The sequence below is a fragment of the Zea mays genome, chromosome 7 (assembly GCF_902167145.1).
Source record: "Zea mays cultivar B73 chromosome 7, Zm-B73-REFERENCE-NAM-5.0, whole genome shotgun sequence".
NCBI lineage: Eukaryota > Viridiplantae > Streptophyta > Magnoliopsida > Poales > Poaceae > Zea > Zea mays.
The window spans coordinates 54,389,876-54,403,643 of NC_050102.1; the positions used below are offsets into that span (position 1 = coordinate 54,389,876).

Below are 13,768 nucleotides of genomic sequence, written 5' to 3' on the forward strand. Positions count from 1 at the left end.
CTGGCCAAATCGCCACGCCAACCGACCAAATCGCGGGGGCATTTAATGCAAAGGTGGCCTGACACCTTTATCCTGACGCACGTCCTCCAGTCGACAGAGCCGAAGTGACCGCAGTCACCTCGCCACTCCACTGACCGGCCTGACAGAAGGACAGCGCCGCCTGCGCCGCTCCGACTGCTGTGCCACTCGACAGAGTGAGGCTGACAGCAGCCAGGCCCGGCTTCAGGCACCATAGGAAACTCCGCTCCGCCCGACCCAGGGCTCGGACTCGGGCTCAGCCCCGGAAGACGGCGAACTCCGCTCCGCCCGACCCAGGGCTCGGACTCAGGCTCAGCCCCGGAAGACGGCGAACTCCGCTCCGCCCGACTCAGGGCTAGGACTCGGGCTCAGCCCCGGAAGACGGCGAACTCTGCTCCGCCCGACCCAGGGCTCGGACTCGAGCTCAGCCCCGGAAGACGGCGAACTCCGCTCCGCCTGACTCAGGGCTCGGACTCGGGCTCAGCCCCGGAAGACGGCGATCTCCACTCCGCCCGACCCAGGGCTCGGACTCGGGCTCAGCCCCGGAAGACGGCGAACTCCGCTCCGCCCGACCCTAGGGCTCGGACTCAGCCCTGGCCTCAGCCGACGGTCTCCGCCTCGCCCGACCCAGGGGCTCGGACCCTACCTCGGCCTCGGAAGACAGACTCGACCTCGACCTCGGAGGAGCCTCCACATCGCCCAACCTAGGGCACGGACCGACCATGTTAACAAGAGGCGCCATCATTGCCCTACCCCAAGCTGACTCAGGCTACAGGGAACAAGACCAGCGTCCCATCTGGCTCGCTCCGCTAGACAAGTAATTATAATACCTAGATTTATCGAATAAAGAAAGAGTCTTTAATTACATGGTTATGCATTTTTTTAAAAAAAACATTTGTTTGACAAATAGAATAATTAGTAAATAAGAAGAAAATGGATTATACAAAGTAAAATGATGCACGACATGCTAGCCTTCTAATGAATGTCGCATATTGTGTGGAATTTTGATTGAAACTTAAATAAAAAACACTTGGAATTGATTTAAAATCTGAAATAGAGAATTTATATAGAAAAAAAACTTACCAAGCCACTGCAGTCGGCCCAGCCCTCCATTTACCGTGCAGCCCACTCCACGTAGCAGTCCACGATCACATGTAATTTTTATCAATTCTTTATTCTCCTTGCCGGAGCCTGCGTCACTCTATCATCATAATGAGGTCAGCATGCAAGCCACCAGAAGTCCTCACGAACCTGCTTTAAGCCTCTTGGGTCGCTGCTTATGGGTCTGGATTCAACAGAATCTTCTACTCCACGGCTGTAACAGACTCGCGCGCTAAGCATGGATCTCCCAGCCGCCGTCCCGTAAATTCCGGAGATCCCGGGATCGTGAATTCGTGATCTGCCCGGCATCGTCGCCTACACAGCATAAATACCATGCGGCTGCACCTCCCCATTGGGCTGTCAATCGCAGTGCCATCACGTGCCCATGTTGGAAGCCAGGTGCCGCCGGCTGCGAGGACAGAAGAACTCCATTGCATTTGCACCCTCGGTATGCTGCCATCGAGTCATTCTAGATAGGGGTCGTGATGAAGGGGGACCGGCCGCAGCGGAGCTCGACCTCTCCGTCGTCCCGTTCTCGGCATGCGGTCCAGGAGTCCGGCAAAGCTCGCGGGTGCTGCGCCGGTGAGTCTCCTGCTAGGCCGCGTAGTGCACCGCTGTGTGGATCGCGCGGGCCTCTACGGCTGGGAGCGGGGGTGGAAGAAGGTCCTACGGCCGTCCGATCCCGAGTGTGTGGATCAGATTAGAACGGGTATAGCCTCTTCATCCAACTAAATTTGCATCGTCCGGTTCTGTCTAAACGGTAGACATTCGATCTCCATATTCCTATTCGACCATTATATGGGGGCCGTTGATCAAAGGATGGATGGCTATGATTGGATCCTGCGTACCCTTTCGCGCAGTTGAATCTGAACCGTTGAATTAGGATCGGGCGAGAGAAATTAGGTCGTGGCTATTTTAAATCTGGGTCGTAGATTCCAGATCGGTCGGCTCCATGATCATACCGGTTCGGTGATCGTCAGATTAAATCGGGGTCGTTCGTTTTTAATCCGACGGCCCATGATCCACGATACCCCTTCGCTGCGCCCCTTTTCTTAAAGAGCCCCTAAAGTTCATTAAAATCAACCCGCCATCCTGCGCGGGGTGATTATGAGTCTTAGAAACTTTTGTGGGAGAGCCCCTGGTCTTTTAGTTATTAATGCGCCCAGTTCTGGGGTGATAAAAATAGACAATTACTTAGAGAAATTGATTTTTAGTACATAAATAAATCCAGAAATTCAATAAATTCATAGAAAATTCATATTAAATCATTTTGGGTCCATTCTAATGACATTAATTTTGTATTAATATTGTCTACCACTTAGTACCTCTGTTTAGCAATGAAACATGAATTAAAATTTATTCATCTGAATTAATCTATACCATGTACTTAATAACTCCAGAAATTCATAACTCAATAACCGTAACTTCGTTTTAATTCATTCTAGTTGCATTAGTCTCACAATAATATTTATTATCATCCGGTAACTTTGTTTTGTCATGAAATATAGGTTAAAATGTTGCACTTAGTCTATTCTATACTTAACCACTTGGATCTTCGGAAAACCATAACTTCATAACCGTAACCCCGAATTTAGCAGTTCTCGATCCCACGATCTCGTAGCGACGCGTAGATTATTATTATTCAGTTTGTTCTTATGTTTGGTGTGATGTTAATTTTGCCTATACCATGTATGTTTGTATTACTATGACTAGCAGTGAGGTCACGAGAATCTGAAGGTCATACTGGTACCTGGAATCTCAAGTCCCAGGCAAGTTGTGCCCTTGATCACTTCTTTTTACCCACTCATGTTCTAATTAATCATAATGATCTGCATAGGTTAATTTTTATGGGACCCAATAGGTTACCCCAGTTTGATTACCTTTATACCTTGATTACCACCACACTTTTTGGGTAGTACCTGCTATTGCTTTATGTGGTTATGGGTATGGAGATACATTTTATTCATGATTATACTTTTATTATCAGTTGTTATTTACTGTTCATGTTAAGATCATTATGTTAATTGGAACATGGAGAACCACTCGGGAAAACAGTGCTACCACAAGGGTTTAATGGGACGCCCTTGGCCGATTAATTAGGAAAGCTAGTGGAAGACTACCTTACCCGAAAGGGGCAAGGGAAGTAGGGGAGTGGTCAGTGTAGGGAGGCCCTCGGGAGGATTTTGCTGCGATGGCGGTCCTGCAAGGGATTCCTGCATTGGAGCTTCCTATAAACTGTAGCGGGTTTTCTGAAGCTAGTGGAACTTTGTAAAGGCCTCGTAGTGTTACCCTGCCTCGCCTCCTCGGTAGAGGTGTATGGGAAGTCGCGATCCCTTGGCAGATGGGTAACATGACTTGTGGGTAAAGATGCGCAACCTCTGCAGAGTGTAAAACTGGTATACTAGCCGCGCTCACGGTCATGAGCAGCTCGGACACTCACATGAGTAAATTATGGAACTTAAACTCAACTTGTCATATGCATTGCATCGCAGGTGAGGTTGTTACTTTTGTTCTACTACTTAATGGGGATGGTATTTACTTATACTTAGTAATTGCTAATAAAATTTTGACCAACTTTAAAAGCAATGCTCAGCTCTAACCATTCTCTTTGGTAAGCCTTACACTTCACGTGAGCTCCCACCTTTGGCGAGTTCATGCACATTATTCCCCACAACTTGTTGAGCGATGAACGTATGTGAGCTCAGTCTTGCTATCTCACACCCCCCCACAGGTCAAGAACAGGTACCACAGGATGAGGCGCATGAAGGATGCTGTGATGAGTTCGTGAGTGGTCTAGGCCGTCGTCTCCCAGTCAACTTTGGGTTGCTGGACCGTTGTCTCCTTATAATGTAATTATTTATTTTGTATAGAACTCCTGTTATATATAATGATGTGACATTCGATCCTGTGCCACTATACATCATATGTGTGAGACTTGGTCCCAGCACACCTGGTGATTGTTCGCGCCCGGGTCTTGGTGCCCCGAAATCCGGGTGTGACAGTAATGATGGCGCCCCGCACGCTCTATGACGACGGCGGCTCTCAGCCCCCTTACGGAAGCAAGAGGACGTCAGCAAGGACTCGACAGCCCCGACAGGCTCCAGCGCTCCTCCGACGGCCACGACACCACACGAACCGGGTGCCAAAGCCTCTCCGGCTGCCACGATAGCATGTACTTAGGGCGCTAGCTCTCCTCCGCTAGACACGTTAGCACTCTGCTACACTCCCCTTTGTACATCTGGATCCTCTCCTTACGCCTATAAAAGGAAGGACCAGGGCCCTCTTACAGAGGGTTGGCCGCGCGGGGAAGAGGACGGGGCAGGCGCTCGCGTGAGGCCGCTCACTCCCTCCCGCGTGGACGCTTGTAACCCCCTACTGCAAGCGCACCCAACCTGGGCGCGGGACAAACACGAAGGCCGCGGGATTTCCACCTCTCACGCCCGTCTCCTTCCCCCTTCGCGCTCCGTCTCGTGCCGACCAATCTAGACTGGGGCACGCGGCGACATTTCACTCGTCGGTCTAGTGACCCCGGTCTCGAAACGCCGACATATATAGAGCTACAAGTTTGGCAAACTGACACAAGTGACAGCAACCGGCGTGCGCGTGCAGGATGGTGTCCATGGCGAGGATGAAGCAAGGAGCTCTCCACAGGGCCAGCAGCGAGCACAACCAAAGGATGGAGAGCTGCCAACGGTCAGCCCTACCGTCACCGGCGAGTGACGCAACAGGGAGCTGCACGGGTGGAAGGGACTCCGGCTGGGTGCGTACACGAGGGAGCTTCGCGCCGAGCTGCTCGGCTGTTTGCAGCGAGCAGGGGAAAAATGGAGCAGAGGCAGGGGCGCCACAAATCCAAGGCACGCAAGAACCGAGGGTCATGCAGACGCTGCGTCCTTGGTCGAGGTGGAGCAGCCACAAGAGGATCTCCATGCTGACGAGGGATGGCGATGCACGCCAGGGTTGGGGGAAAACGTGGGCCGGTGGCTGAGCTGGAGCCGACGCATGGGGCTGCGCGCGAGCACGGGAGCTCGGAACGCGACGCAGGGAGAATCTCGGCAAGGGCGCGGCTTCCATGGGCGAACAGGGGAGGGAGTAGAAGCAGCCGAGCGCCATGGAGCGAGGAACCGGAGGAGGCGAGGACGAGGCGCCATGGCCGATGAAGATCTGAGCGCCATGTGTGAGCAGAGGGGATTCGACGAGCTGGAGATGGACGGAGGAAACTCCGAGCTGGGCTGCAGCCGGACGCTGGGGAGAAGACGAGGGTGCGCTGCAGGGGCACACGACGGCCGGCCCCCAACCATCGCGGCCACGGCCACCAGCGCCTTCCGGCTGCGCCCGTGCATGGCCAGAAATTGAGCTCGGCACGAACAAAATCCGAGCAGGGATGCAGGCGCGCGTGGGGAGCTGAGTAACAGAGAGAGAAAGAGCTGCGCCGAGGAGGAAGAGGGCGCGGCCAGGAAAACACCAGGGGCACGGTGGCCATGGGAAGCATGGGAGGGAGGTAGAGACACTGTGAGGTCGCATCCTCCAGAAGATAGCCATCGGCCAGGAAATATCCCCTGGCGGTGGCGGTGGAGAGATAAGTCTCCAGAGAACGAACGTGTACTAGATAAGAGAAAAAGCGTGATGAAACGATAAAGGAGGGAAGAAAAGAAAATAGGTGGCGGCTGTTGTTTTTTTTCCATTTTCTTTAATGAACTTCGTTAAAAAATAAATGTCTATTGGGATTAGGGTTATGGAGAGATATGAACGTGTCAAATTTAAGTGCTATATAGGCTAGATATAATATTCCCTCGAACGAAGGAATAAGAAACCGAATTAGCGACTAATAAATCAACTGATTTCAGTTAGCTAGGGTTCATTTTTTAATATCCCACTGTCGGCGTTTCGGACCCCGGGACCCTCAACCGAGCCGACCAGTGAATTTATCGTTGCGTACCCCTATCCAGATGGGTTGGCACAAGATGGAACACAAGGGGAAAATACGGCTCGTGTTATCTCGCACCAGGGGGTGCTCGTAGTAGGGGTTACAAGCGTCGCGAGAGAGAGAGCCTGTTCGTTTGCTCGTCCCCCGCGCGACCCTCCCGCCGGAAGGCCCTGGACCTCCCTTTTACAGATGCAAGGAGAGGGTCCATGTGTACAATGGGGGGTGTAGCTATGCGCTAACGTGTCTGGCAGAGAGGTGCGTGAGCCCTGTGTACATGCCAACGTGGCCGTCGGAGAAGTGCTTGAGCCCTGTGTACGCGATAACGTGGCTGTCGGACAAGTGTTTGAGCCCTGCAGAAGCACAACTGGCGGTGCGGCTGGGATCTTGTTGACGTCTCCTTGCTTCCGTAGGGGGCTGAGAACCACCGGCGTCATGGACGCACGCGGGGAACCATCATTACCTGTTATCGGGGCGAGCCAGATGGGACGCCGGTCTTGTTCCCTCGTAGCCTGAGCTAGCTAGGGGTAGGGTAATGATGTATCCCTTGTGGCGCGGTCGGTCCGAGCCCAAGGTCGGGCGAGGCTGAGACTTCTCCTGAGGCCGAGGCCGGGGTCGGGCGAGGACGCGATTCCTCCCGAGGCCGAGGCTGAGGCCGAGTCCTGTGGTCGGGCGAGGCGAAGACCTCCTCCCGAGGCCGAGGCCTAAGGTCGGGCGAGGCGGAGCTTCCTGTTGCGCCCGAGGCTGGACTTGGCTGTTGTCAGTCTTACCCTGGTGGGTGGCACAGCAGTCGGAGCGGGGCGAGCGGCACTGTTTTCCTGTCAGATCGGTCAGTGAAAGGGCAAAGTGACTGTGGTCACTTCGACCTTGCCGACTGAGGCGCGCGTGTCAGGATAAGATGTCAGGCGATCCTCGCATTGAATGCGCCTGCGATACGATCGGTTGGTGAGGCGATTTGGCCAAGGTTGCTTCTCGACGAAGCCTGCCCGAGCTGGGCCTCGGGCGAGCCGAGGGTGCGCCCACTGCCTGAGGAGGCCCTCGGGCGAGACGTGAATTCGTCTGGGACTACTGTTCCCGCCCAAGGCCGGGCTCGGGCGAGGCGAGATTGCGTCCCTTGGTAGACGAGGTCTTGACCTAAACCGTGCCCATCAGTCTTTGCAGTTTGTGCTGAGGGTGGTTACCAGCTGTGTTTAGGAGTGTTGGGGGTACCCCTAATTACGGTACCCGACAGTAGCCCCTGATCCTCGTAGGGAGTGTTGGTACTCTCTTGGAGGCTTTGCTGCACTTTTTTGCGAGGGGACCGACCTTTCTCGGTTATACTTTGTTCCGGTGGGTGCGCGTGAGCGCACCCGCTGGGTGTTGCCCCCGAGGCCTCGGAGGAGTGGTTTGACTCCTCTGAGGTCTTAATGCTTTTCGTGATGCTTCGGCCGGCCTTGTTGTTCTCTCATGCGGCCTGGCCGTAGCCCGGGTGCATGGTGAGGTTCCGAGTTTTTAGGCTGGTTTGTTGACGCTGTCAACAGTTTGGACGTAGTCGGGTTGCGAGAGCAGCCCCCGAGCCTCTGCACGGAGCGAGAGGACGATCAAGGACTGTCTCGACTTTCATTATACGCCCCTTCATCGCCTTTCCGCAAGGAGGAAGGGGGGGAAGCGCCATGTTGCCCTCGGAGGGCGCCGAACATAGTGTTTCCAGTGAGTTGCTAACGAGTGATCCGAGTGGTCGCCCGTGCCCCGTTCGATAAGGGTCGGCTAGTGGCCCAGAGGCGCGCTCCAAAAGTACCTGTAGGTGATTTGCCGGACCCGGACCCATTCGATAGGGTCCGAGGGCTCGATGCCTCCCTATGGTGGGATTCCGTTACAAAATCGCTCCAGTTGGTCTCGGAAATGTCCTAGTGTACCTCGGGAGCGTAGCCCGAGCCTCGGCCATGTAACAGACGTACCCAGAGTCATCCCTCACTCTGCGTGCTCTGGGGCGACTGTCGAACCCTTCTGAGGGGCCAGCCTTCGAACCCCTGATCAGTAAAGGGCGCGGAGCCCGAGTGCTCTGGGGCGGCTGTCGAACCCTTCCGAGTGGCTAGCCTTCGAACCCCTGATCAGTAATGGGCTCGGAGCCTGAGTGCTCTGGGGCGGCTGTCGAACCCTTCCGAGGGGCCAGCCTTCGAACCCCTGATCAGTAGGAGGGCTCGGGGGCCCGTTTCCTTCGCTGAGAAGGATCCTTTTCGAAATATCCCCTTTCCCGGTCCCTGTAGCAAGAGAGAGAAAGAGGAATAGGAAAAGGATATGAATTTAAATAGTGTGGCACACCTTTTTTGACGCGGTCATCAGGGCGGAGGTGAAACGACGCCCGCTTCGCCTGCCAAAGGTGTCGCCTGCCCTGCCGAGGAGTTAATGCGACGGGACGGGCGATTCGCGGGGCGGCCGTTGCGCGTGCTCGAGTCGTTCGAGGAACGGGCGTTTCGCCTTCGAGTTTGAATTTCGTTGCGAGTTCGGGCGAAGTTTTGAATAGATCTCGCCCGGGCCTTTATATACCCAGAAGAGGAGCCAGCGGTGGTTCTTTACCCTGCCAATGTCTGATCCTGTCGGAACAGTTTGCTTGGAGTATGCGTATGTTTTCACGGCCGCTGAGGCCTAAACACTTTTATCGTCGTGTTATAAAGTTGCGTTTCCTTTCCTCTTGTTTTGAGTATCAGGGCTTGTTCGTTGGTAGGAGGATCGCTTATCCAAGCATGAGTTACTTTTCACCGAAGGTGATGAGTGAGGTATCCGTATCCCGGAGGCGTAGGAGTCCCTCAGCTCGGTCGACCTTGCCGCTTACGTGTACTCTCGTCGTTTTTTGGATCCTGCTATCGATATAGTCGAAAGCACGAGAGTCGTTTTGGTAGAAAGCTTTTCCTTTGGTAGAAAACTTTTCCGAGGAAAATTTTGGCGCAGAGGGGGTTCCCCCCTTCTAGCACTCGAGGGAGGGTCGGGCTTTGCCGAGGCAAGGCTGATCCTTCCTTGATGGTTAGACTTTATTTATGCGTGTAAAGAAAACGAGGTATATGAACGACTTGAAACATCTTAAGGGTAGAAGCGACGTAGCTGTTGGATGTTCCAAGCGTTGCTGTAGACCTTGCCTCAATCGTTGGCCAGCTTGTATGTTTCGGGCTTCAAAATCTTGGTGATGATGAACGGCCCTTCCCAGGGAGGAGTGAGCTTGTGGTGTCCTCGGGCGTCTTGCCGCAGCCGAAGTACCAAGTCTCCCACCTGGAAGCCTCGGGGCCAAACCATTCGGGCGTGGTAGCGTCGCAGAGACTGCTGATACCGTGCCGAGTGTAGTAAGGCCACGTCCCGAGCCTCTTCCAGCTGGTCCAATGAATCTTCTTGGATGGTCTGGTTGCTTCTGTCGTCGTACGCCTTTGTCCTCGGGGAACCGTATTCTAAGTCCGTGGGTAAGATAGCCTCAGCCCCATAGACTAGAAAGGACGGCGAGAAACCCGTGGACCGGCTCGGCGTCGTCCTTAGACTCCAGACCACCGAGGGTAGCTCTTTCATCCATCGCTTGCCAAACTTGTTGAGGTCGTTGTAGATCCTCGGTTTAAGTCCATGCAAAATCATACCGTTGGCACGCTCCACCTGCCCATTCGTCATGGAGTGAGCTACGGCGGCCCAGTCCACACGGATGTGGTGGTCCTCGCAGAAGTCCAGGAACTTCTTCCCAGTGAACTGCGTGCCATTGTCGGTGATGATGGAGTTCGGGACCCCAAAGCGATGGATGATGTTTGTGAAGAACGCCACCGCTTGCTCGAACCTGATGCTGGTTAAGGGTCGGACTTCGATCCACTTGGAGAATTTGTCGATGGCGACCAGCAAGTGCGAGAAGCCCCCGGGTGCCTTCTGCAAGGGACCGACGAGGTCCAGACCCCACACGGCAAACGACCAGGTGATGGGTATTGTCTGCAGGGCCTGAGCGGGCAGGTGCGTCTGTCTTGCGTAGAATTGACACCCTTGGCAAGAGCGTACAATCCTAGTGGCGTCGGCCACCGCGGTCGGCCAGTAGAAACCTTGTCGGAAGGCGTTTCCCACGAGGGCTTGAGGTGCTGCGTGGTGACCGCAAGCCCCCGAGTGTATCTCTTGCAACAGCTCTTGTCCTTCGGCGACAGATATGCATCGTTGGAGAATGCCCGAGGGACTGCGGTGGTAGAGGTCCTTTTCATCACCCAGTAAAATGAACGACTTGGCGCGCCGCGCCAATCACCGAGCTTCGACCTTGTCGAGGGGTAGCTCTCCTCGGAGGAGATATTCCAGGTACGGGGTCTGCCAGTTCGGGTTTGGCGTGACCCCATTCCGCTCCCCCTCGATGCGCAGGGCCTCACCCTCGGCGACCGAGGGTACCTCAGGCTGGGCCGAGGCCTCCTCGGGCTCGAGCGTGTTGTCGATCTTGATGGAGGGTTGTTGTATGTCCCTGGAGAAGACGTTTGGGGGAATCGTCGTCCGCCCCAAGGCTATTTTTGCCAGCTCATCCGCAGTCTCGTTGTACCGTCGAGCGATATGTGATGAGGACATCACTATGAGTACGACTACACCAGTAGTACCTCCACATCAAGTGCCACTTCCTTCATTAGCTGGGCCAATCACTCGGGCCCGTGCCAGAGATCTTAACTTCGTCATGCTACTAAAGAATGAGGGCTCAGAAGAATAGACGACCAGCCCAACTGCGGCCCATAGTGGACGACCTAGGGTTGGCCGCCCCTAGGGGCTGCGCCCCCTCTCTCTATTTATATAAGAGTTGCGCCTCCTTTGTTCTTCGAGTTTTGTTTTACATCTAGCTTTAGCTACCCCAGAACACACACAAATACGTGATGTCCTCTGTGATTCAGAACTCCACCTCGAGTGATATTAAGATTGCTCGCATCTTTTTCTTGTTCGTTCTTCGATTGCGCACAGGAAACGATCTTCGTGATCAGGCCGATCTCGCATCAGCAAGGTCGGTAACCATTGGAAGTTGGTTAAGTGATTGCATTGGTGCTTCGGGATCGCTCGTCGTAGTCGGATCGTGAGGGTCTACTTCCACCAAATCGGAATTATCTCCACTCACCGAAAGATCGGGCACTCTAGCTCTATCAAGTGGTATCAGATTTCTAGGTTGATCGGTGAGTTTATCGAGTGTTTTTTTCTCCTACAGTCCACAAAACCACATAAAAATTCAGATTGGACCTTATACCAGCACCCTTTTGAGCCTCGCACCTTCTTTCATAATCTGCATTGTTGAATTTGTGTGCTTTCGCGTCATTTGTTGCTGGTCGCATTGTGTTTTTTCTCACCATCCTTCTTTCTTCCTTGTTTTTCTCCTTCGTTTACATCAAACCCTAGCGCGCCACAACCATCTTCCTTGTTTTTCTCCTTCAGTTACATCAAACCCTAGCGCGCCGCAACCATCTTCCTTGTTTCTCTCCTTCGGTTACATCAAACCGAGTCAACGCCACAAACTGAGTCAACGCCGCTTCCTTATTTTTCTCCTTCGGTTACGTAAAAAAAACAGAAAAAAACAAACCGAGTCAACGCCGCTTCCTTGTTTTTCTCCTTCGGTTACGTAAAAAAAACAGAAACAAAAAAAAAGAAAACGAAGGAGAAAGGATACAAAGCGGTTGTCTCATCTCGGTCGTTTTAAACATACCTTCCTTAAACCGGGCATAACTTTTCGCTCGGTTGTTCAAAAAATTTGAATTTTTTACAGGAGCTTGTTGACACTTTTCGCTCGGTTGTTAAACATTCTTCGGTCTGTTTGGTTTCGACAAAATTATCAAAAAAAATCAGGAAAATAAAGAAAAAAATTCGTCAAAGTTCTCGCACGCTTTTCAGAGAACTTCCTGATTTTCTGTAGACCACATCTGAACTCTGTTTTAGGTGAAATTTCGTGTAGCTCCTAGTTTGTTGCTCCTTGTGCTGAGAAAAATATCAAAAAATCATACAAAAAAGAAAAACAAAATCACCTGTGATTCCTACTAGTACCTTTTTGGCTTCGCTAGTACAATATTTACGGTACTGCCATTCTGCTAGTTCCATTTGTCCTTTGCACTTGTGGCCAGCAATATAGTTTCATGTTTTGCACTATAATTCAACTTTGCATTATTGTTTGATCGTGCTAATCCTCGACTTGAGTGCAGCCTACCCAAAATTCCACATATTTCTACGACGAGAAGGTTTCTGTTTCTCCAGGCAATCGCTCATCTAATCTTTCACCGATTCCACCTGTTGGTTGCAGTTCACCACTGTGGCTTGGTAAGAACGGATAAGAATTTGATAACAGCATTTCATTGAGCGAGTTGTCACCACCATTTCCCTGTTGTCATCGGTTTTTCTCCTTTTGGTGTTTTGGTGTTTGCGCTAACTATGGCAGGAGCACACGACACGGTGGATGCCCAGTTGCTGGAAGTAAGGGGACAAGTTGATGGACTTGCTGCTGACATTAGGACGATGCATGAATGGCTTGATTCAACAGTCACTTCGACGACCGAGCGTTTCAACCAGCTTGACCTTGCTCAAACGGTGACTCGCACCACACTCGACACCATCCTGGCACGCCTTGCTGTGTTGACCACAAAGATGGAGCAGGACTACGGCGGTGACACTGAGCAGGACGATGGAGATCGCCGTGGTCGTGCACGCCGTGTGGTTCGTCACCCCCCTAATGACTTATTTTCTAAGATTAAATTTAAAATTCCACCTTTTAATGGCAAATATGATCCTGCTGCATATCTTGATTGGGAGTTAGAGGTTGAACAAAAATTTTCATGCCATGATATTGCTGCACATTCTCAGGTTAAAGCTGCTATTAGTAAATTTACTGATTTTGCTTTAATTTGGTGGCGTGAGTATAAAATGAAACATCCCACTGCCATTCCAACCACTTGGGATCAGTTGAAAGCTGCGATGCGACATCGATTTGTGCCTTCGTATTATGCTCGTGATTTGCTTAATAAAATGCAGCGTTTTCAACAAGGTTCTCAATCTGTTGAGGACTATTTCCAGGAGTTACAAAAAGGTATGATTCGTTGTGGGATATTGGAGGACAACGACGCTGCTATGGCACGTTTTCGTGGTGGTTTAAACCGCGAAATCCAGGATATACTTGATTATAAGGAATATTATGATATGACTACTTTATTTGAATATGCTTGCAAAGCTGAACGTGAAGTGCAGGGACGCCGCTCGAAGACATATTCTAACCCTTTTGTAGGACGAAGCTCGACATCCACCTCAGCACCAGTTCCCCCTGCGCCATCCACGTCCACCACTACAGGCGAGAAGACGACCAAACCAGCCAGCACTGCCCCACCCACAGGTCGTACACGGGATATTCAGTGTCATCGCTGTAGAGGATTTGGCCATGTGATTCGAGACTGCCCAAACAAGCACACTTTGCTCATTCGTGATGATGGTGAGTACTCTTCTGCTAGTGATTCGGAAGAAATTGAACATGCACTACTTGCCACTAACCATGCAGCTCAGGCGGCGGTACATGTCAACCCGGGCGAAGCTGATAGGTATGAAAGTCTTGTTGTGTAGCGTGTTCTTAGTACACAGGTCGCTTTGCCCGAGAAGAATCAGCGACACACTCTGTTCCATACAAAGGGTGTTGTGCAGGAGCGGTCAATTCGCATCATTATCGACAGCGACAGTTGCAACAATTTGGCGATTACCATGTTGGTCGAAAAGTTGTCGTTACCCACTCGTAAGCATCCAAACCCA

General features: G+C 52.3%; 1 protein-coding gene across 1 annotated transcript; it reads right to left on the bottom strand.

Moving 5' to 3' along the window:
- Nucleotides 1–4,272: 4,272 nt before the first annotated feature.
- Nucleotides 4,273–5,685, bottom strand: LOC100193060 (uncharacterized). Its single transcript, NM_001138227.2, has one exon. The coding sequence runs from the start codon at nt 5,656–5,658 to the stop codon at nt 4,639–4,641; it is 1,020 nt and encodes a 339-aa protein (NP_001131699.1). The 5' UTR covers nt 5,659–5,685; the 3' UTR covers nt 4,273–4,638.
- Nucleotides 5,686–13,768: the final 8,083 nt, after the last annotated feature.

Coding starts and splice junctions, on each gene's coding strand:
- LOC100193060 (NM_001138227.2), bottom strand. CDS start 5,658: ATGGCTATCTTCTGGAGGATGCGACCTCACAGTGTCTCTACCTCCCTC.